General features: G+C 38.5%; 1 protein-coding gene across 44 annotated transcripts in view; it reads right to left on the bottom strand.

Annotated features, from left to right (window-relative positions):
- mef2aa (myocyte enhancer factor 2aa) overlaps positions 1–24,553 on the bottom strand; it is a 91,007-nt gene that overhangs the window by 4,151 nt on the left and 62,303 nt on the right. For 4 of the 44 annotated variants that reach the window (XM_084124448.1, XM_084124459.1, XM_084124470.1 and 1 more), the window contains 7 exons: positions 19,264–19,395; positions 19,064–19,198; positions 17,230–17,455; positions 6,519–6,706; positions 3,653–3,679; positions 1,542–1,659; positions 824–947 (listed from right to left, as the gene is read on the bottom strand). In XM_084124448.1, coding sequence (XP_083980574.1) covers positions 824–947; positions 1,542–1,659; positions 3,653–3,679; positions 6,519–6,706; positions 17,230–17,455; positions 19,064–19,198; positions 19,264–19,395 — 950 coding nt within the window. The remainder of the gene's footprint in view (positions 1–823; positions 948–1,541; positions 1,660–3,652; positions 3,680–6,518; positions 6,707–17,229; positions 17,456–19,063; positions 19,199–19,263; positions 19,396–24,553) is intronic. The other 40 variants (XM_084124464.1, XM_084124465.1, XM_084124466.1 and 37 more) reach the window with 16 other exon arrangements.

The raw sequence follows: 24,553 nt of genomic DNA, 5'->3' as shown, positions 1-24,553 counted from the left end.
AAACATTTTAGAATCTTTTTTTAGATTCTCAATGCACTCTGCTGTTACAGTGAGACTTTGATCTATCTATCTATCTATAAAAAGAAAAGAAAAATAAATTGCATAAAGAAAAAGAAGCCTATTTTAGGAGGACCATTAAGATTTATGGTGACATTACTTTCATAATAATGAAGCATGTTGTCCCTGCAATTATGTCTTGATGTCTAACATTTTTTAAATGTAATTCCCATTATTATTATTTTTTATTATTATTATTATTTAAATTAGTATAAATACCATCATAAAAACCTTAAAGTCTAAAAAAAAATATTTAATTTTCTCTAAAAGTGTAATTTTTGGGCCTTTATTCTGCAAAAAAAAAAAAATGTAATAAAATAAAAATATTCTGACTGTATTTTCCATAAAAAAAATGGAACATCTTTAAAACAAGATGCATTTACTTGAGAAGCACAATGACACAAGATATTAAGATATGATCTTTTTTCAGGAAAACATACAAATCAGCCAAACACATAGTCCCACCCTAACCTCATGGCACTGGTTTGTATCTAGTGTTATAAAATAAAAAAATACTTCAGTTTTAAGCAAAATATGGTTTTACATTTTTAGAGTGAATTATGACCTGGACATCAATCCATCCTTTCATTCCACTCTCTACAAAATAAAAAGTGAAAAAGTATGGCAACTAAGAATGCATTTGACATTATGCCCACTAACATTAGTTAGTGTTCTGCAAACCTGTGTGTGTGTGTGTGTGTGTGTGTGTGTGTGTGTGTGTGTGTGTGTGTGTGTGTGTGTGACTGCACACATCTATGTTACTCACACCAGCGAGCTGAGAGCTGCCTGGCCCAGTTGATGCTGTTGCCATGCCGACATTGAGCCTATAGAGAGCCCTGGAGAGCCAAAGCCTTGCAGAGAGGAGAGCTCAGCACTGCTCAGGGAGTATTCTAGAGCAAAACAACACACAACAATCAACAACAGAGTTTATGAGTCACTCAGTCACCTCTGCACTCACACTGTAGAGCCTTTCAAGTATTTGTGTTATGTTTATTATTTAGCTCAGAGCTGGATGGTGTCATGAAACATAGGGTCTTCCTCTTTGTTATCAAGCCACTCATAGATTAATTAAATCAAACCTTGAATGAATGAATACATTACAATTATTGTAGAAGTGTGTGTGTGTGTGTGTGTGTGTGTGTGTGTGTGTGTGTGTGTGTGTGTGTGTGTACAACTATCTTTGTGAGGACCAGTTTGAGTTTTAGACCATTGGAGTGAGGACAAAGAGAGTAAAGTGAGGACATTTTGGCCGGTCCTCACTTTCTGAGACCCCTTTAGAGGCCTGTTTGAGGGTCAAGACTTGGTTTTAGGGATAAGGTTATAATTAGGTTAAGGGTAGGTTTAGGGTAAGGGTTCGGGTTAGGCACTTAGTTGTGATGGGTAAGGTTAGGGTAAGCGGCTAGAGATTGCATTGTGTCAATGAATGTCCTCATAAAGATAGATGTACAAGTGTGTGTGTGTGTGTGTGTGTGTGTTATACTCACCAGAGTTGTAGGCAGTGGGCATGCCTGAGTAGACCAGGCCTTGCGGTGGCAGACTCGGGGTGGTGACGGAGACCACTGGTGTGGCCAGAGCCTGGGAACTGCTTATCCTCTGAGTGTTCTGCACACAGGACCACATACACAAAGTTAATGAGATAGAAATCCCATTACAGACATGCATGCATATCCAACCATGTGAAGCACTGTCATTAGAATAGCGTGGTTCGGTGGAAATGATGTGGTAATACCATTTTACACCAATAAGAGGCGCTGCAGATTCATTCTAGAAAGAAATCAAACTGTTTTGCAGGATGCTGTTAGTTAAACAGCTTTAATTCAGAAGCCCCATGTCAATATAAGACACTACAGAATGCCTTAAACATGTGGTACACCTGTATATCTGTAAACAAGTTCACTGCAAAGTTTTGCTAAGGAATATACAGTGACCTGTGTTGACTTAAGCACAATAATATAGAAAATCCACACACAAACAGTCATCGACAAGAAAAACCAAACTCTCTTATGAAATAATCAGGTTTGTCTAAGATGTTTCTACTAAAATACCTTAAAACTAAAAACAATGGTTGGCATAGTAAGAGTATAGAGCTATACAATTATTAGGAAATGGTAGAATTTGGTGAGAAATATTTGAGTTCATTGAAAAGAGTTTGATTGAAGACTATCTTGATAAAGCAAGATGTTTGAGACACATGAGATAAATTTAGTCTTTTTCTCGAGAGAAAAATGAGAGGCAACAGACTTTAAATTGCACTCCATTTAATGCCACTGCTGCCTAGGAGACACAACTGATATTAATATTACTGATATTAAAGAGAGTTTATTTACTGGATCCGAAATGCACCGAATAAGGTAAATCTCTTATCCAAATAGCATCCAGCATGCAGTGAAATAAAATAGTCACCGCAAGCCAAACGTGTGGACATGCAGTGTGTGGACACAAACACACACACACACGCACGCATACTGGGGTTTCATGTTTTACAGGGACATTCCATAGACATAATGATTTTTATACTGTACAAACTATATATTCTATCCCCTAAACCTACCATCACAGAAAACTTTCTGCATTTTTAGATTTTCAAAAAACATCACTTTGTATGATTTATAAGTTGTTTTTGAATATTGCCATCTTTGTGAGGACATTTTGACCCCATAACGTAGGGTATACCTGAACCACAAACAAACACACACACTTGGAGAAAAATAACTTAAAAAAGCGTATTAAATTCAAAGCAATTTTGCTCAGTTTTACATTAGCTGAGGTAGATGAATATTCAGTCTACATACTGAGATTGAGTTTGAGATGGACATTGCATAGTCTCTCAACTAATGTGGAATGTAGATGCTACAGAACAGTGGTACAGTATTGTACAGTAGTGTTTCAATATTGTAAAATGCATTCACATTTGTTTCATTTGCTAGTGAAAATATGTTCTCTGACAGCATTTGGCGTTCTCCTCAACTGATGTCATCATTTTGGACTCAACTCCATTTTAACAACATCATCATCATAAAGCAATCACTGCCCAGGCCAAAAAAACAAGAAACACAAGAGAATAAGAATTTGGGTAATACTCAAATATGTTGACTGCTAGAACATGTTTTATGGGGATTGTGTTTCTTAAAATGTTGCTTTGATTGATCAAAGCTTTTATGTTGCTTTAATAAACTGATACCAGACTTATTGGTGAGGCCTTAGGCAAATATTAAATAATTACTAATGATTGCATCTTTGGGGATTCTGTGGATCCATCATTTTCCTTTTCTTCTTCAAATACACCCACAACACTCTTTCTTTAGCACAAACACACACACACACACACACGTACAAGTACATTTCGGAACATACTGTGGCTCTTTCAAACTTCCTTAAAAAGGCTCAGTACATGCAGTGTGAGTCACACACAATGCAGACCAGACATCCACACAACACTCAAGAGTTTATCCAGTTCAGGTTGGCTTTAGTGTATCTTTACGCAAGCAGTGGAATCATCTCACTAAGCTGTGTGGCTCTGCTAGTTAAAGCAGTGTGATTTTAAAACCAAACTGAACCCTGTATCAGTCTTCCCAAGGCATTCTGTGAAACTCACCAGCTCCATCTCTTCGTCCTCCGACTGCTTCCAACAGAAAAGAGCAGACGAAGCTGTCAGTAAAGAGCCAGGTGGCACACCTAAGCTGAGCGGGGTCAACCCCCCGTTCTCACCAGGACGTGCCTTTAAACTAACTTATTCAAATTCAGAGACTAAAGCGTGAACCGAACGCTGCCTCAGGTTACTTGAAATAAAACTGAAAATTCAAATTTGGAGTCAAATTCAAATGAAAAGTCAAATTTGTTGGCACTAAATACACAATATTTTCATTCCTCATGGCCATGTGGTTTGTACAACACAGCAATTAGGTGTGAAATGCTAAACAAAGGGAGAGTAATAGTGGAGTAAGGGAGAAAAGTAGTGGGGTTTTTAAGTCCTTAGGGGAAAAACAAATCATTGAGAAGCTTGACCTCACAGCTAGGATTTGCTTAACCCTTCACCTCAGACACTCATCCATACATGAGCTTGTGTTTCCAATGGCTCCATCAATCATTTTGCTTTCATTGGCACAGTCCTCCACTTGATTTAATTGATTATTTACCAGAGTGGAATGGTAAACACTAGGTTATATGAGAGCGAGAAAATGTAGCTAAGAACTCAAATTTATCACAAATTTATTTGTAATATAATGCATTTTAAATATTATTTATTTATAATTTATATAAATTGAATTGGATAAATTATATATATATATTTTTTTTTTTTTTTTTTTTGTGTGTGTGTGTGTTTATATATATACATATATGTCTTTAAAAGAAGTCTCTTATGCTCATCAAGCCTGCATTTATTTATTTATTTGATCAAAAATACAGAAAAAAACCCCAGTAATATTTGTGAAATATTATTACAATTTCAAATAATGGTTTTCTATTTTAACATACTTTAAAATGTAACTTATTTATGTAATCAAAGCTGAATTGTCAGCATCATTACTTTGGACTTCAGTGTCACATGATCCTTTAGAAATCATTCTAATATGCTGATTTGATTTGATTATTATCAATGTTAAAAACAGTTGTGCTTAATATTTTTTTTGGAACCTGTGATACTTTTTTCCGGATTTAATGATGTATAAAAAATTAAAAAGAACAGCATTTATTCAAAATAGAAATATTTTCTAACAATATAAATCTCTACTATAACTTTTTATCAATTTAACACATCCTTGCTGAATAAAAGTTGGGGTTTTTCCACAAAAAAAAAAGAAGAAAAAAATTACTGACCCCAAACTTTTAAATGATAGTGTATATTGCTACAAAAGATTTCTATTTAAAAAATATGTTGTTCTTTTTAAACTTTATATTCATCAAATAATCCCCCCAAAAAAAATAAAAAATCATTATAAAACAGCAGAACAACTGTTTCCAACATTTATAATAAATCAGCACATTAGAATGATTTCTGAAGGATCATGTGACACTGCAGACTGGAGTAATGGCTGATGAAAATTCAGCTTTGCATCACAGAAATAAATCATATTTTAAATTATATTCAAATAGAAAACGATTTTAAATTGTAATAATATTTCAAAATATAACTGTTGTTTCTGTATATTTTATCAAATAAATGCAGGCTTGATGAGCATAAGAGACTTTGAAACACATTAAAAACTAATTAAAAATTATTCAATAGAGCACAGCAACTCCAAATTACAAACCTAGATTTTTTCCCCCTGTTCTCTCTCTCTCATAATATATTTGCAAAGTGCTAGTCAGCTCCGTAATTCACAATTTCTCTCGATACTTTTGGCCCAAATGTAACCAGTTTTCTTCTTCTTTTTCACTTCCGAAAGAAAAAAACCTTACTTATGGCATTAGGGTGTCTCTTTTTGCATATGTATATGCATAAATCCCTTTGTTCGAAGCCAGCTGACAGCATGGAGTTGAGGACTCTGAGCTTTCTTCTCAGTAGTGCCAGACCAGTGCTGTCTCAATACCAGCACTCAATCAATAACAGTGGGGAGACACGACAAGGGCGACAAGATATTATCTGGCTCACACTATAGGCTTCTGATTAAGCCTTCATCCCCACTCTGTCACACTGCGATGTGATTAATTTAATACCATTATGTTCTAATGACAGCCTGTCTGCAGGCACTCTCACAGGCTCTGCCTTAGTCTGTCTGTCTGAGGCAGTTCATTCACACACACACACACACACACACACACACATAACAAAAGGACACTCACCATAAACGCAAATGTACACAAATGAATAATGCTCTGGGCTTCTTACTACTGATGACTTCAGATGCCACGAGCTTGGCATGTGGGATTTGTTTTGATTCATGGTGGGTAAGAAACTGTACCGCTTCCAGATGCTGGCGTGGTATTCCATACACTCGCATGCATATGTATATTTACACTGAGCTAAGAGAGCCCTGCGTAACTCCAACTCTATTTACCAAACAAGATTCTGTACACGCACACTCGCGCAGTGCTGTAGAAGAAACCCGTGCAGCTTCTACAGCTGAAACGAACTAATTATTGACCATATTTAAATATAATAATAATATTCTTTATTTCTGCTTCCCATTTTATGTTGTAGTGATTAATGAGGCTGACAGCCAGGTACAGCCTCAGGTGCTGAATGTGGCCAGAGCTCTCTGCACCTTAATTATAATCATTTGAGAGGCCCTCTAATTTCTAGATGAATAATAGAAGGAGTGAGGGTACCTGGATCTCAGAAATTTCGCTCCGTTGCTCAGCTTGTTGTGTAGCTGACACCGTTTCAGTTTAATTTCATTGTCAGCGAACTGATCTAAAGACCATAATTTCACTCAAACGCTTGCGCGTGCCGATCAACATTGATTTGGAGCAACAATCTTGTGGATGTGTGAATGTAGAATCAATTCTTTTATACTCACCAGCGGTGGCATCATGCCCTTGCTGGATGCGGGGATGACGACTCTCAAGTCTGGCTTGCGGCTACCGATGCCCATGTTGCCCCCCGGTGGCGGCGGTGACTTCGCAGGCATGATTTTACCCAGTCCGTTCCCGCTGGGTGTACCCAGAAGCCCCGGCGAGCCCCTCGGGTTAACAAAGCCGTTTCCTGCTGAGACACACATATGGGCGAAAAGCATCATGGGATTGTGCTCTAATCAACCAATCCCCAACAGCTATCAGTCGATCGGACGACATGCCATTTCCCAGCTGCAGTCGTAGAATCTCATAGCACGCAACGTTAAGTGTTCCCGACCCTCTGGGAAAGTTCTAGTAATTATCCCACACATTAATGAAAATAAAACATAAATTTTGAAATTGATGAGCCTTTGGTTCTGTTGGTGTACAATGCTGTTTTCGTGTGTCCCAGGATGAGAAAAGCAATTCAGTTTAACAAATGTAGTGTGACTTGAGCTCTTTAAGAAGGAATGGCTGAAGTCATTACAACTGAGTGCAGCCATTCACTACTATCAAAGGCAATTAAAGTGCCATTTTGGAGAACAAATCTTAAAACTTTGGTGGAGTGTCGATGGTATGCCATTCCTAGTTCCAAACTGAACTACAGACACTTTTATTTGGAACTTTCTCCTGCTGAACTAGAGCAAACGGGATGCATTCAAAATGTGCATGTTAAATGTTTGCACATGCGGCAATGACCCCAAAAAGCACAATGAGAGGAACCCAGTGTGACTGAACGGCAGTCTGTTGAACATCAACAATAAATACTGAAAAGTTTGTGCGCGAATGATGTCATCACACGAGAACGAACAGGCTAATCCATCAAGTCTGCACCTGACTGACCTCACACCCGTATACTATATATATTGCCGGTTTCTGGTTTCATGTGAACTTCAGAGTTTTACAAAGATGTCTTTCTACCATCTGCTGGCTCACATTGTTAGCAAGTTCCTTCACACAACCATCTGAAATATTCTCTAACAATCACGGGTCATTTACTCACACAATGTGTAACCTCCAAAGACAAACACAGGAATTACAATTGGCCGACATTCAAACCCAAAAGCACAATTGCCCCTAAGGTCTCTGTTTCAATGTTTTCTCTCGTCAGTATGAAAAATGCTGAGCAACTAAACAACAACCATCAGGCAAACAAGTGCAATGTCTTCTGGTTCATTTCATTTCCATTTATTTGGAACTGTGCATACAGCAAAGTGCAATGTCATTTCCATGTGTTTTCACCATAACAGCAGCTTGATTAAATGTTAGTCATCATGGGGCTTTTTCTGCCCCCCCCACCCAATGCTCATTTCCTGTGGTTGCTTGCTGTGGGACAGTGAGAGAGAAGGCCATCATCTGAGAGACAGAGAGCAGAGACCTGCACTTACTGCGTCTCTGTTAAAACATACCTCTGCTGAGAGGGACATTTTCGTTATATATCTATGGACAGAAATACTCATAATCAGACAGTAAACGGTGTCTTCGGAAGATGATCCAAGCGAGATTTGAACTATCACCCGCACATAACATGTCGGTGCAAGTGCACTACTCAACAGTTCACGTCTCAGACAACTTCCAAGATTTTATTCTCAGATTGTAAGAGAATTTCAGTTGAAGCTAAATCTGCATGCAGTTATGTGTGTTCACTAACTTATAAAACTCAATGAATATCACCCATCTAACTTGGAATAGCAAACAAAAGCAACCTTTTTGCAGGTTGTAATTAAAAGCTTGAGCACTGCATCAGCTGTTTCATCAGTTGTCTGGAACAAATAAATACCTTTCATGAAACTTGGCAAGTATAACATTAACATTTATTCATTTTGCAGATGCTCTTATCTAAAGTGACAAAGAAAATTAGAAATAATTCAACACAAGTGGAAGCAGCAATACATACTGCAAACAAAAATATTCTAACACATTTAATGCACTTACAGATATCATATATATAGCGTTTCATATAATTTTATAGAAATATATATAAAATGAAATGCATAAATATAATCTGCATTATGTAATACTTTGATGACTTTGATGGCTACTATTCTAAATGAGGAAAACAGTATTTAATAAAGAATGCGTCTTAATTTTTGGATGGTACTGTGAACGTTTATTCAATTGACAGGAAATATACGATGAATGTGAGCACTGGAATGTGTGAACCTGCAGTGAGAAGGAGGAAAATATCTTGTAATTACTGTAAAAAAAAAAAAGCACAGCGCCAGTGCATTACTCTGATAATGATCAAAAGGAGGATGATATCATTACGTTGAAATGCTCCCAATTTCTGTAAAAGGCGCCTGTTCTCAAAAAGGCGGAATGTGTAACTGAGGCCCTACTGAGACATAAGCTGCTCTCATTCTGAGCTGTAAGCAGTGTCCCCACCCCTCTTGCTCTTGAAACACCATCTCTATGTAAGTCCCACATTGAATCCTCTCATACCCAACAGAGTGAACCCAGTGTCACAATTCCTAAATGAACACATAATACAGAAGAGTAATGCCTTATTACATTGCTGTCTTGAACAATGCTGCTTACCCTCATAAAATAAGTCTCTCCCTCAGCTCTGAGTAATGCATGATCCTTTGGGAGCTTGGTTACATAATGACCCGCTTTTACAAAACAAATAATTTGTTTCTTTTCAGAGCAAGGCTGTTTTGATAAAAAGCACCAGAAAAGTCCTAACCATTTATAAGTCATCATTACCTTGAGCAACATGGTGTCTTTAAAGGGGCAAAGTATGCATGAATGAGAAAAGACTAATGGATTTCAGAATCAAAGCTTCGCCTCCCTAATAGATTAAGAGGAACAGAGTCCAAATTCTAATTATAGTCTTAATTAATGAGGCTGAACAGTACCTCTTTAACGGGTGCAGCCATATTGTTTTGGCTCCAGAAATCATGCACAGGAACAATGTGAGCTGGGAAAAGAGTTCCAACTGCTGGTGCCAAAAAATCCAATTCATATTTTACTTGGAGAACCCTTTTGTACAAAAAATAAATATAATTTGTTATGCCTCCATGAGGAATCTGAGAAAAAGAAAAGAAAAAAAGGCCGGTAGCACTGGAGCGGGATGGCGCCGTGGACCTCAAGATATAGTAAAGTAACTGGCACATAAACGCTCTTTCGAGGAACCAGCCTATAATTCCTCAGTATTAATGAAGAAAGCTGTGCAGCTTCTAAGCACATTGCATAACAGAGATACGACTCCAAACAAACCCTCGTTTTTAACAGAGACGGTCCCGAACGGCCCAAAAGCACATCTGTGTACGCTGCGTTGTACTCAAAACTGAATTCGAGATCGCCTCAAAGATCGGCTCATCAGATTGCTAATTGGTGCTCATCAAAACACGTATCATGTATTTCTGGAAACATTACGTTTGCATCAATTCCTATTTGTGCATGATCACGCATTGTGAACTTTGGCATAATCCGCAAAGCTGAGAGTTTGCTCTTGTCAGCTTGAACAAGGTGTCTTTAACACTTCAACTAGTAGTGCCAAATTGTTTGCAAGAATCTAATTGAATGTGTGGGATCTGATCTTCTAATGTATCAGCCGCACTTCTGCAATCCCATGATGAAAGCACATCTAACTTTACAAGACTTCACATCGTTTCACTTTTAATTAAATTAAGATAGTTGCTAAACCAGCAACTTCACTGCTTAAACACACTGAATACAAGTCAATTGAACTATTTTATATTTAACACTCTACTATTATTAGAAAACACAAGGTTCTAACATATTCGGTACTCCCAGTTATCCAATTCTGAAGCACAAACACTTTGACAGACCTAAGAAGCGGTGCTGTTAAGATGGAGATGATCGAAAGATATCTCGGATCAAAGGAGACTGAGCACAAAGCATCGAGGACTTGTTCACCTTCTGGAGTTGAGGGCTCTTCAGCCATAAGTGATTTGTGCTGGGCTGTATCCCTTCTTTCTTTACTTACACACAAATAAACACACAGGACAGGTGCTGAAGTATGTTGGGACAACTGACAAAAAATTAACCTAAATCTTGAGGGTACTGTCTGCAGGACTGATAATGCCAAGCAAGAGCCGTCAGTTGCTTCATTCAGGCTTAAAATGTACTAAACTTGTGAGCTTTCACATTCAGATTTCAGTCATCCAACTGTACAGCAAATAAATATAATTGATTATTCATTTATAATGATACATACAATCATTTTAAAACATATAATAATAAATAAATAAAACTAAACAATATAAATACAGATATATACAATTAAATGTAATTAAATTACATAATGAAATAAAATGAAATAAACAACAAAATTATGTTATACTTTGTATAATGACTGCTAAAGACCGGGTCTGGTTCAATCTGAAAAATCCACCATGTGGGAAGAGATATTTTTCTCTTGCATCAACAGAAAAACAGTGCCAATGATTTGTTAGTCAACAATGAGATCTGGGTAATTTGACAGAAACTAGGCCTTCTGTTCCCCGCACAAGTCAACAACAAAATAAAATCTGAAACGAAGATGATCCGAAACCAAATATTCAGCTGGAAGCGTGCAGAGCTTCCATATCAGAGAACTCTGAGAGGAAACTAAGCCATTTAGTTTCACAGTGCTGATGATTCATCCTGACCTCCAGCAACTGTACATAGTTAGGTAACACCGAATTGCTTCAAAAAAGAAAGAATCGTGCTACAACACGAGCCTGATATTTCACGAACAAAAAGATTCATTTGCACCCCAGCTGGGCATGTCAACATGATGAAAAAGGTTTTTTTCTCCCTGAAGAGGAGAGCTGGTGTACAGTATGTGCTTGGATTATAGTTTAGATCCTCTTCACTATTCTTTTGGCTTAACCGGTGATCAGAGCATTCCGCTGAACTCATTCAGGCAATATGAGGTCACTCTACACAGGGGAAAGAGCAGAGGAAGTGTGCTGTGAGCTGCATTCCTGCAGGCTCTGCTCTGAGATGTCCCTGCTCTGTATGCAAGGAATGCACGGAATATGCAAGGAATTGCCATCTGACAGGAGCACTAAAGTGATTCCTCTCCAAGGCAGCCACGCTGGTCGAAGCTGTTTGGAACAAACAACAGCTGCGCTATGCGATCAGAGAGCCAAATGCTGCGCTATGTGACCACAGAGCCAAAGGCCTGAGACCTCTGGGCACATGCTCCTTGCCACACCCCATAATGCCCCTGTCAACTAAGCACTGTACGTCCAGGACCTTAAATACACCCCAGATACTCTAGGCTGGGCCGTGACTAAACCTAGAGCCCCAGATGATAGCCCTGGATGATTTAGAAGTGCACAGATAAAGAAAGTAATTTAACTGCAAATGCATTATTTATGGATAATTAATAAACTACACAATACAAAATTATATTAATTAATAACAAGCCTAAACATTCATAATATTTCTCATAGCATTTCTCTCCCAAAGTCAAAACTTGTGGCGGAGTCTGGCATTAGCGATGATGGCAAAAACAACAGCATTCCCATGAGCGGCACAGGGCGCCATCCCTGCACACATTCACACACTCCATTTCTCTATCACTCATCTGCGACAGTTTCACGCCACTGCGCCCGCTCTCTCTGAGCTATACTTCGCTTCCCCCTCTCACTTCTGCTGCTATCTGTGTACCTATGGGAAAAGTCTCTTCACCCGCTCGGAGCAAAAATTGAGGTTATGTTAGAAACGTACAGTACAGGTCAATAAAATAATTGTCAATTAAAATAATAAAATATTTAAAATGTAATATATATATAAACTTATGTCCTTTGTCACCTCATAATAAAATAATACATATACATACATGTATATACAAACATACAAAAGTATAATACAATTGTTTTTTATTATATTTTATATAACATTTGAAAAACAATGTATTTATTAATTACATTTTTGTTTACAAATCGTCACCTTCCTAAAATAATTGGCTAAGTCATTTTTTGACAAAAATAATTTTTTTGCATAAGTCATCTCCTCATGATGCTGTCCACCTCTGGTAAAATCCCCACATCCTCAGTTGAACAGATCATGCAGTTCTACCCCTGTAGTGTAATGGCCTATGTCAAGAGTGTGACTTAGGCCGTTTTATTTGGCCTAAGTCAAAAGATTTTACAAGCAATTTTACAATGTTAAAAGGCAAGTTATTTTATAAGTTATTGAAGTTATTTTTAATTTTTTTGTGTTTTCTGAGAAACCTGAAAAATGACTTAGGCAATTATTTTAGGAAGTTGACGAAATGTTTTTATACATTTTAAAATATCTGATTTTCACAATTCTGTCAGAATTTATTATATTATAATATGTTTCTTTATTTCATAATATTTTTAATTAAATGTTTATGAATATAATTATTTCTAACAAAGTGGTTTTATTTCCACGTATTTTTCTACCATACCTTTATGGCAACATTAATAACCATGTTATAATTCCTTTAAAATATTGAATTCCGATTTAAACGGTGTAGGTATTTTTGCATTATGATATAGCACTAATAGGCTAAGCCTGGGTGTCATTTATATGGACCGACATCCTTGTTTCAAATCTCTAAATATTGATTCTTAAAGAGATACTCTGCACCATTGTCGCAAAGAGACTATGCTACTGGGGACTGGCTCAGTAATGTCTGACAATTATTCAAAGACTGATGAGAGGCATCGGGTGCATAATAGCAATGAATTCTGCACCATGTAACTGAAAAAGTACTCTGAGGTATTCATTACCAAAAGGCTCTGAGTGCTATACTGTACATGATCTCATAAAGAGACTCAAAAGCCAATATTTTCTCCCACTGTGTACATTCAATCAAAAGAGTCTCTGACACTTAGCAGTAGCACTCGTAAGCGCATTTCTGTGTGTGAGTGTGTGTGTAGTTGGCAAAAAGATAGTTAAATACCACCTGTCTCTGCCTCTCACTGCCACAGAATGCTTATTGCCTGGTCATTGTGCACAACAGTCTTAGAGGGATGTCATGGTCCGAATGCTTGCCGGGTTCTGCTGGGTCAGGCATTTAGCAGGCTTACGCCAGCCGTATAAGGACCGTCACAGTACCAGGAAAACAGATGCACCTGTCAATAGGGGGAAGGAAACTTGAGGGGGCCGGGAGGGATGGAGGCAGGGGGTCGAGGACTTAAAGGAAATGCTGAGTTTATTTACCTGCCTGTCTGAATCAGCTGCTGGAACAGTTAACCGTTTCGTACACACAGACACAGAGAAAAAAGGAACTTCTTGCTGAGATGCATCTAAGCTGCACCTGCACTACATCTAATGTTTCCGGTTGACTTGTAAGGCCCCGATATACTCACGACTAAATTCCTTTTTGTTCTTCGATTGGGGTAAAAATAATTACCTGAGCAGCGAGTTATACCTGAGTGGTATAACCATAGGGAACATACCGAATCCACCCACGCTGCTAGAAAGCGGCGTATTTCCTCGCAATAACAAAATAAACACACAACAAAAAATGCCTGGTTAGAAAACAGCAGTTAAGAAAGCATCTGATCATAGCGACATGGATATGTATGTCCGGTCATGCTTGTTTATATAGCATTTTGTCCAATATAAGTGTTTACCAGCGAGAGCAAACTTTTCCAGAAAGTTAGCTTTGGCAGGCTGTTTTGAACTCCCGATATGAGCTCCAAATGAACATTGTTTTGGCCTGATTTTGTTTAAAATGACATCACACCAGTTAATTCTTTGATTTAGTTTTAAGTATATCAGTGCCTTAAGATTTCCCCCCAGCAAATTAGGGCTGGAGGAATCTTCAAGATCATGTGAGAGAGCATGAATCTCATGGCTTGTTGTTCCAGCAGTCATGCTCTTGTGCTCGGATGCTTTGTAATGTTGAAAAATGTTGAAAGCTGACATAGACAGAGCGGCCCACTAGAGAATGGAGGCAACCCTTGTATTTGTAACTGTCAGGGAAAAACAGTTGGACACATGACCTTGTGTGCGTCCTTGGTGACTTGACAGTGTGTGTACACACAAGCAGCAGGGCAGAGACTCTCGCAGCTGCCGCCATTTTACATCATCACATGACTGTTTACGCCCGCTTTATCAAACGCCTGAACCCACAAGTCAGCACAGGTTTTCTGTGAATGATAATTGTTATATGCTAATACATATCTTTTCTTTTTTTTCCATGAGAAGCCATAGAAAAACCCCTTGATAATATCCTTCTGATGTCCTCATAAAGGGCAGAGTCACTTCAACATCCATCACTGGCTCATAACGGTTTGGCCTAGATTTCCAAATATCAAGAGAGAGAAGGGGGTGGTGTGCTACTGTAACATGCCAGTTATACTCTAAGCAGAGGAGAAGCGACTGAGGGTGAACCGCTTATCTGATCACAGGGGTAAAGATGGTGCTACTCCGTTAGGACCAAGAAAGAGGGCAACGTACTTCCTGAAAAAAGATACCCTCTCTTACAAATCAACCATATCAATCATAAAAACAGAAGCCGGATTCAGAAACCCCTGCAAAGCGAAACATCTATTGACACAGGAGCTGGTGCAGTCACCCCAGAGGACTAACCCGCAGGGCTGGAGCCGACACCGCTTGGCACTGGGAGCTCTGTGAGGGTACCCAGCATGTCACCTAATGAGATGCACAAAATGAGATGATTAACCATCTGCATCTTTTATCTCCAAGTGTGTGGGTACATGTGTGTGACAGGCCAGGCTCTGCTCCCTTTAGTGTGTCAAACACATTTCAGTGTTGCAGAATTTTAAGGAGTGAAACTGCCTGCTAAGGCAAGAATAACTATTGCTCATACTTTGGGATTTGAACAAACCCTTAACTCTAACTATAACGATTTGGTGTGTATTATACACTGTTTGTGCTACAGACATGAATGTTCCCTCAAATTGTGGCAAATTGTATTACTTATCTAAGTGAGCTGACATCTTTCGCCTGGCAGGAAATAAAATGTACTAGTTATTCTTTAGCACCTACATTTTCTGAACTGTATACATAAGTTAAATTACAAACAATACTGTTCAAAAGTTTGGGGTCAGTAAGATTTTATTTTTTTATTAATTTTTTTATTTTAAAGAAATTAATAACCTTATTTAGGAATGATGCATTCAATTGATCAAAGGTGACAGTAAAGATTTTTATATTGCTACAAAAAACACATTCTATTCATCGAAGAATCCTAAAAAAAAATGTATCACAATTTCAACAAAAATATTAAGTAGAACAACCATTTTTAACATTAATAATAATAAGAAATGTTTCTTGAGCACCAAATCTGCATATTATAATGATTTCTGAAAAAGAGCCCAGAATCATCAAAATTTAGCTTTGCCATCAAAAAAATGTATTGCTTTTTAAAATTGAATAAAATAGAAATCAGTTATTTTAAACTGTAATATTACTTCACAATATTGCTGCTTTATTGTATTTTTGATTAAATAAATGCAGCCTTGGTGAGCATATGAGACTTCTTTCAAAAACATTACAAAAATTATGCCGACCCCAAACAAAGTGTGTATCTAACTACCTTTGATAGATGACGATTAATTGAGAGCGTTTTCTATTTCGAACAGATTATAAACTTGCACTTCTCTGCATTATATATAAAGTGAGAGACTTCCATAAAATCTCATTTTGGGTACAACTGCATTGACCCAGTGAATCCAGACTTTTTCAGTTTCAATTTCACATGAAAGGTAATGCAAAGGCAAGCATTGACAGAAACTATAATCAAAGTATAAAAATGTAAACATAAACAAATCTGAATCACAGAATCTACCCTAAGTCAACTACACAAGATAATCTCAATCAAACTTTGCCAATGCCATCATGATTTCAAACAGCATTTGCACTGTCGAGTACAACCTCCAGAGAGCGTGTGCTGGCCTGTGGAGGGCGAGTGTTGTTTGGGTATTGTTGAGGTCAGTAATGGCTGTTGTTGGAACATCAAACATTATTTAGCAGCGATGCAACGCAGCGGTGTTTTTGCACTCTACTATGATCAAGCCTCCCTCCTACATAGCAACAGAGATAAAAGGATGACTAATGTGTCCAGTGCAGAAAAACATGCATTTAACACTTGTGTTACAGCTTGAAGACGTATAAGGCACACAAGGGCCAAATGCAAAACAGCTATTTATGGATTTTCAGGTTGCAAGGTTCCTTATAAAGGCTCAGTGTAAATCTAAAAAGCTTTCCGCTGCATTTTCATCTATCGTCACAGGAAAAATGTTTACGAAACACATCACAAGTGTATTCACTATCTGTACGACTGTCTGTCTTTCATTTTTCACACTTGGGTTGGTGTGGCCCAGTCACAAAGCCCACTGCTGTCAGACCAGCTTAAAGATCAGATGGTATTAAAGCCTGCAGTCGTCATGGAGACCACTTCCAGGAGACTACTAATTGATCTCACTTCCGTTCCACCCATGCTAGTGCTGAGAAGTTGTGAAACACAAAGCATAACAAGAAATATATAGATGTCTGTGCATAAATGCTGGGAAACAACATTACTTCTCCATTATTACAGATCTCTCAATGTGAGACAGAAAAAAAAACATCTATATTGAATTTTAAAAGCAAAGCAATAAGACAGAAAACACATCTCTTGATATATACGCCATTACAATAGCAGAATCCCATGACGGAGCTGTGCCTGCCCCACTTTTGCTGGTAGAAATGAAAGAATGTTGAGGGAATTGCACAAACCTGCGTTGCCTGTGCTGGGAGGCCTCTGTGGGGGCCCGCCAGACACTACGTTTCTGTGCAGAGAACCCTGAGGAGGAGACAGCATGGCACCGTCACTCAGAGAGGCAGTGGCGACCGACAGGCTCTGGCTGCTCAGAGAGGCCCCGGGGCTGTAGGACATGGCATTGGGGTTCGTCACTGGCACAGCCACATGCATGGAGAAGTTCTGCGGGGGCAAGGCCGTCGGCTGGAAGAGACACACACACACATGGCTTTATGTGAGAGGCATTAGAGACTGATATTTAATCTATGTATCCCAGTATCAAAATTGACATTCAGACAGATAACTGCAGAGTCATATCTCAACAAGAAACTATATAATCATTTAGCCTGGATATTCAGGTAGAATGGCCCATAATGGTGCACTGCACATATCTTCAGGCCTCTACCAGAAGTGAAAGATGACCCCTGAGCTTTGGTGCTTTTATCATACAATGGAGGAAAACAGGAGATAGATTGCTGGGTGGAAAAATGTAATCTCAGGAGGGAATATCTACGGATCACCTTGGGCTGTCCAAAAAGCCCGGCATAATGTGAGAAATACTCCTGGAAAACAATTCTACTATTGGGAGTCATTTTCACTGTGCTCGGAACAGCAATTTTTTTTACCCAGGCTCAATACATAAAACAACATCTTGAGATAAGATATATTACGAAGGCATGCAAATTTGGGAAATTTCTTGAAATAGCTCTCCAGTCAAGTATGGCTATAGCCAGCACTGCACTTGGCCGTTTTCACAAAACAAAACAACTAAAACACACACAAAAACAAACAAGAAGGAAATCATACGACAGCAACAGTGGCATCTTCATCAAAGGAACAGGCAGTGCATTGCTGACTATCCATAGAGTTATCCAGAGTGAGTGTGAGCAGGGACAGTGTGAGGCCACTCAATTCACTTAATAGTGCAGCGAGCCAGTTAGTGAGTATATTAGTATGTTAATAACTCGAGCTTTGTTAATGTCCATTCGGTGCAGTGAAAATAATCGTCTGACACCATCTATCAGGTGCAGAATGTTATGGTCATCACCTAATAAGATCACGATTATTACTAGCTTGAACTTGAAAAAGGTTCAGTTATTTGATTGTGCTTGGATTCTGGGTTCTGGAAGAAGGACTAAAGAAATTGTCCTGGGAGATGAACAAACAAACCCAGGTTTTGCCACCCACCAGAAAAGTGCGACAAAAAGAAATCAGTTCTAATGAATGGAGGAGAAACGGTGAGATAGTCTCTCCATCTTTTTACGATGGCAAATCTTCTCCATCACTCGACCTGAACAGAGCACAGCACTGAGAGAAAAGATTCAATTTCCAGATCTGTTGGGGAGAGTGCTGAGATGAACACATAAATTACCTGGACATCGAGGCATTCTCTCCAAAAATAAATACCACAAATACATCACACTTTGTTTGTTTTTGCAGTATTTCAGGTCACTAATCAAATAAGCACATTTGTGGGGTTTTTTATTCAACTTTTCACTTGTATAGTATTTATATAGTGTATCTTATTTTAGAAATGTATCAACAAAAAAAGGGGGGGTGGGGATTTAATAACTCCAAACAATGTGATCTTATTAGGGTCAGAGAAAAGGGCTGCAAAATGAAAGAGAAAAAAAGTGCACTTCCAATGGACAAAAAAAAAAAAAAAGAAAAAAAAAAAAAAAGAGTATGCTTTTTTTTTAAAAAGGTCCTTAGGTGCTGACAGTGGTTGCAGGGTGAGGCAATGAAAAAAGGGGGAGAGGGGGGAGTATCCTTTCTGCCACAAAGCCAAGCAAAAACATTGCATTTACTTACGATTTTATGATTTCGCATCATATTATCAAACTCTTCATTAATTTTTTTATATTTTTCTTCTGTGTGAGGGGTGAGGACATATGAGGCGTCAGGATCCGGGCTATCACAGCCTCTGTGTTCTTTCTTGTTAAGCGCCTGTAGTAAACATCAACATAAAAAGAGGGATCAACACAAAAAGGCAGGGAGGAAGCAGTACTTACACCACAGCGCTTGTACATTAAATCACTCTCTTCGTTTAGTTTGCCGAAACGATCGTCCATGAGGGGACTGTGACCGAAACAGTCATCTGGATCAGGACTGGGACAGTCATTATGGCCTTTGTTTCTTAATTTCTGAAAATGAAATTGGAAAATTCACACATACATAGACATGTCAACCCAAACAGCTGTTATCGTTGGGTTCATTTAAACAATGTAAAATCAATTGACTGGTTAGTAATTATGATAATTAACTACTTAAATATTCTAAGGCAGAACATTTTGATAAAGTGCATTCACAGAATTTAATAAAGAAATACTGTTATTGAACTTTGCTACAATTGCATGCTGCTTAGAGAACACAGAGGAGCTGCGATCAGGATGTTGAAATTGCACTGGTAACAGTTCAATGGATAATTCGGCAAATACATTAAGAGGTAATACGCTGATGGTTGCACCATGCCTATTGCATTAGCCCCTGGGGAGGAAATTGAATTGTCACTCCTTATCCTTTCCCTTAAAAACATTAGGCTGGGAAAAAACCAAATCGTCTTTTCTCTCTCTCCGAGTTTCTCTCCCTCTCTCCTCTTTGCTCTCTTCCTTAGGAACATACATTTCCCTCAGCATGTGTGTGTTGCGATGCATATTTCATTATCTTTCAGTTATCATAAGCCACCCAGCTGGAAGACACACACACATAAGAGGATCCCACAGTGCAGCGCTTTAGAAGCTCTCTCACTGTAATTCAGCACACCTGTCACTCACAGAAGCCTATCAGAGTGAATGCAATGTACAAATTGAATGGATTATCATATCCGGTCACTAGCATTTACGTGTGGAGAGGACTGATTATTTTAAGAGGAAAGTGCAAGGGGCACAGCACCTGATGTAATATTGTTTTTACCCTGAAGGAGCAGAAGTATTTCTTTTGTCCATTGCTAACATGTTACTTAAGGCCAGTATAATGAATTTTATTATATATTTATAGCTGGTCCTTAAAAGAGTGTAATGCATTAAAATGCATCATCACAATACATAATTTAACATACCATCATGCATTATTGCCTTCAAAGGTAACAACTGTATATTTTTGTTAGCTTTTATAAGTATGTACAAAAACTAATGATAATGATCATTTATAAAATACATCACACAATTTCATGCACCATTCTGAATTATAATTGATTTGGAAAATATTAATTTAATATTACATAACTTATCTGTGTAAATAAAACATATATAATTAAATGTAAATTCATAATTTTATGAAACAATTTATGGAAAGAGAAGATAATGCATTTGCAATTACAGTATATGGCATTACGAATACCTTCATAATGCAATATACACTGAATATTGTGTTTAAGTAAACTGTTAACCTTTTATTTTTTCAAACTCTCCATTACCAATCAGACCAGTTGCATCAACAAGATGACAGCGAAGGTTGCCAAAAAGGGAAATCTTCATTTTATGCCCTCATGTGTTTCTTACTAGATAGATCTCCTGTAATAAGACTACCTCTCGGTGGTTTGGCAGCAGAGGTCACATGTTCTTTCAGATGAAAAAGTCATGTTTTGAAGGAAGTGAAGCCCCTACACTAACAAGCCCCTTAGTCGTTGTCTCCATCACGATGTGTGTGAGAGTGTAGGTACGTGTGTGGGTGTGTGAGAGAGTGCCTTTAGAGTGCAGCTGCTGTCCTCTGGTATTTCTGTGACTGTAGAGTGAGATCTTTGTTGATCCTTATCTACTTTCTCTAACAACATGTGCAACCGAGCTCAGCACTGTGAAGTCAAACACCACAACGCATTCGTACAGATGCACAGGAACAATCTATACATGTGCACAATGCGCACTGCTCTGCAATGTCTAAGCAAAAAAAAAAAAAAAATGCAAGTGGTATACAACTTACAGCTTCAGCCCCATGGCTTTACTGGGACCATCTGTAACCATAAAGCCTGTTAGTGTGGTGCTGAAGGTGGCTCTCACTCTCTCTTCCCGGGTCATTTCCTGTTTACAGGGCCCTATGTGGATCTCTGAAACACTGTGTTTACCAGTGAAACTATGCACTTTCTCCCCCAGAGTGCCACAGATTCCACCAGGACCTGCAAATTATTGTCCCAACCTGCTCATTATGTGGCAAGCGCTGTGGCTGGAGCTGGGCAGCGAGGTCTGTGTGAGCAGGGCAGGGCCGCTGACTTCCACAGTAACCCTAGGGACACACCCGTCCGCTGGGGCCTGAGTCTGCAGGGAGGGGCCCCTGTGGAAATCTTGGCCGCCAGACCAGCCTCCTCATGGGCACACAATGCTGATGAGCAAAACAACATTTCCAAACAAAGGAATGTGATGGAACTACATTATAGAGTAGACCTTAATCAGAGTAGATGCCATATTAAATTGTACACGAATGAAAGCACCTCTGATGTGTGTTTAAACACGTTATTAACAACTAGTTGTTCCATAAACACTGCATATCATTAAACGTAGTTGTCACTACATTAATTTTTCGGGAGTTAATTCAGTTGTAGAATGCAGTTGTCACTCCCATGAACTGAACTCTGTGTACAGAATACGATTAAGCAATAAAAGGTGAACTGACAACCGAATTTCGCTTCAGTGTGTACTTGAGTCACAATCATGAACAGTTTGACAAAAGGAAGCAACACAATCACACTAATACACCCTTTGTCTTGCAAAAGAGCTAACATTTGCAACATGCACCATGCCGTGCTTTAAAGTCTGAAGGACCGGGATGGCACGCTGGTAAGTCCTTCTTAAATTGCTTGGCATGTTTTGGGTGTCCCACAGACACTGCCTGCAGCTCTAGTAAATGGATCACTAAATCAGCACATGTCCAAACAGGTGTCCCTCTCCCCCAACACCTGTCAGACCCTTCACCTTACAATCCAGCCAATCAGCAGCCTCTGCACGTCAGCATGGCCATAGAAGGGCACATCATGTCAGTGCTGCATTACAGCAGATAAAAGATGCTGCCAATGAGCGATCCACGTGAATCCATTAAATACAAGCACAGATGGGGGCATGAGGTTGATCACGATGGCTAATTTGCATTCTTGATTACACCTTTAAGTGTATGGCTGACAAGATCTCTCATCAACAGGCCAAAGTGACGACTGCATGCAGCATCCTTCCAACCTTCGCAAAAAAACTCTTTGTAAAGACAGCATCAGATGAGATGATGGCTGTGTTTGAAAATCTAGTGAGATGCCTCTAGACAGCATTTTTCTGGGTATTAAAGATGTGCTTTGAGCATCTGAACAAACATTTGCTTAATTTAATGTTCTAATATTGTCTAATACAGTAAATTTTGCCAGGGGGAAAGGACTCATATTGTTATTAGAGTTTAGAGATGGCTGGTTTATTCGGTGTACGTGCGTGTGAGACTGGATCGTGAGTGTGTGAAAGAGGGAGAGTGGGCAGTGCTGGCGTCAGCAGTTCTGGAGAGGGAGCTGAAAACTTATATTGTGTAATCTGTTCAACATGTCCCGCATGGCTCTGAGTCAGTGGGACAGCTGCCAATATTAGTACCATTATTATTATTTTTTAATAGAACGCTAGCTAGACCTGTATTGATAAACTTTGGCAATCAGCACAAAAAAATTAGAGACTGGCATAAAGCCAGCACGACATAACTATGTAGTGAGGGATTTCAGTGTTTGTGTGTATGTGTTTGAGATAAAAGGAGAACTGAATAACGAAAGAGAGGGATAGAGAGACATACTTAGAAACCAAACAGTTTAAAAAGCCTTCTTCTGTAACACACAACTTCCCTCTCTCACTCAGACACTCTCTGATGAGCCACTGGAAAGATTACTGGAAAGAGAAATGCTGTGAAACACTTACAACATCTTGAATAAGAAAGCAGAATTAGAATTAAGTTTAACAAAAAAAATACATGATTTGCAAGAAATGTCAAACAGGAGGTGTGTACCGCTAGGGATGCTCCAATATTAAAATTCATAAAGCCATAAAGGTTATGTCAACAAATTTTTACTCTTTAAAGCACATGCACTCTTAAAGAGATTGAAGGGTTGCTCTTGAAGGGTTATATACCGAAGCATACAAGTTAGCGTGAGATGATCGCAAAGTAATCTGAATCTAAAATAAGAGGAAGCTACATTTCTAACAAGAAAATATCCGATAAATCAAAAAAAAAGCTAAATACGGAAAAAACTAATTTTAGTTGATAATCACATATATACACACACACACGTTGGGTTTGTTGGGTGTTTTATGGGGACTTTCCAGACATAATGCTTTTTATACTCTACAAACTATATATTCTATCCTGTAATCCTACCCCTAAACACAACCTCAAAGAACACTTTCAACTTTTAATGTATTTATTGCAAATCAATTTATTTTGAAGTTTAAATATATTGTCTAAAATCACAAAGTTGATTGTAATAATGTAAATGAAAAATGCATCTTTGAACTTTACAGTATACCTCGAAAAAAACATTTCACTCATACCCCCGTTCTGTCTTTTGTATTTGACTTATGTGCTGCAAATGGATAAAAGGAAGATTAAAATATAGACGAAAATTGTAGGCCTGGCATTCAAAATAAAGCAGAACCGCAAGAAAAACTGAAGAAAGAATGGAGGATGATGATAGAGTGCGAGCTGTGTAATGGGTGGAGTGAGGGTGGAGAGCTTATCCTCCATTTCTGATTAAATCATACAGTACGGTGACGCAGTTGTGTGTGTGTGTGTGCGGAGAAGAGACTGGAACAGAGGTTGCGTTAGACTTTCTCATTGTCCGTCATTTTGACGGACAGGGTCATAAAAATGCTGTCATTATCACCCATCATTTCATTTTTCATAGTTTAATAATAAACTTTTAATAGCTTTTGTTTTCATACACATTTTCATTTTTAACTTACAGCATGAGCATATAGGCTTCATTAGGTGTTTGTTTATTTACGAAGAGAACAGATGAACACGTCATTTTTCATGTTCAACACCACACAAAGCAGATGAATGTTCGTTTTTTTTTCTCCGGCAGTGACAGCGGAGGCCATTACACAACCTTTTGTGCCTGAACAGGCAAATATGAACAGCCCAATGTATTACCAAATAAAATTCGGTTTGCGTCTTTGAGACGACTTCTCGTGGCAATTAGAATTTTGTTTTGGAGGCTGAACCCACGCTCTGCTGCCACACTGGAGCACATTCACCACCAACTGGACAGGGGTGGGAATTACAGTTACAAGTTCCAATATACATCACCCTCAGTGTAAACTGTCAAAATGACGGGCAGCCTTCAGATTATTC

The sequence above is a fragment of the Abramis brama genome (genome assembly GCF_963993115.1).
Source record: "Abramis brama genome assembly, chromosome: 9".
Taxonomy (NCBI): domain Eukaryota; kingdom Metazoa; phylum Chordata; class Actinopteri; order Cypriniformes; family Leuciscidae; genus Abramis; species Abramis brama.
The sequence above is the reverse complement of the archived record's forward strand: the minus strand, read 5'-3'. Positions and strand labels throughout refer to the sequence as shown.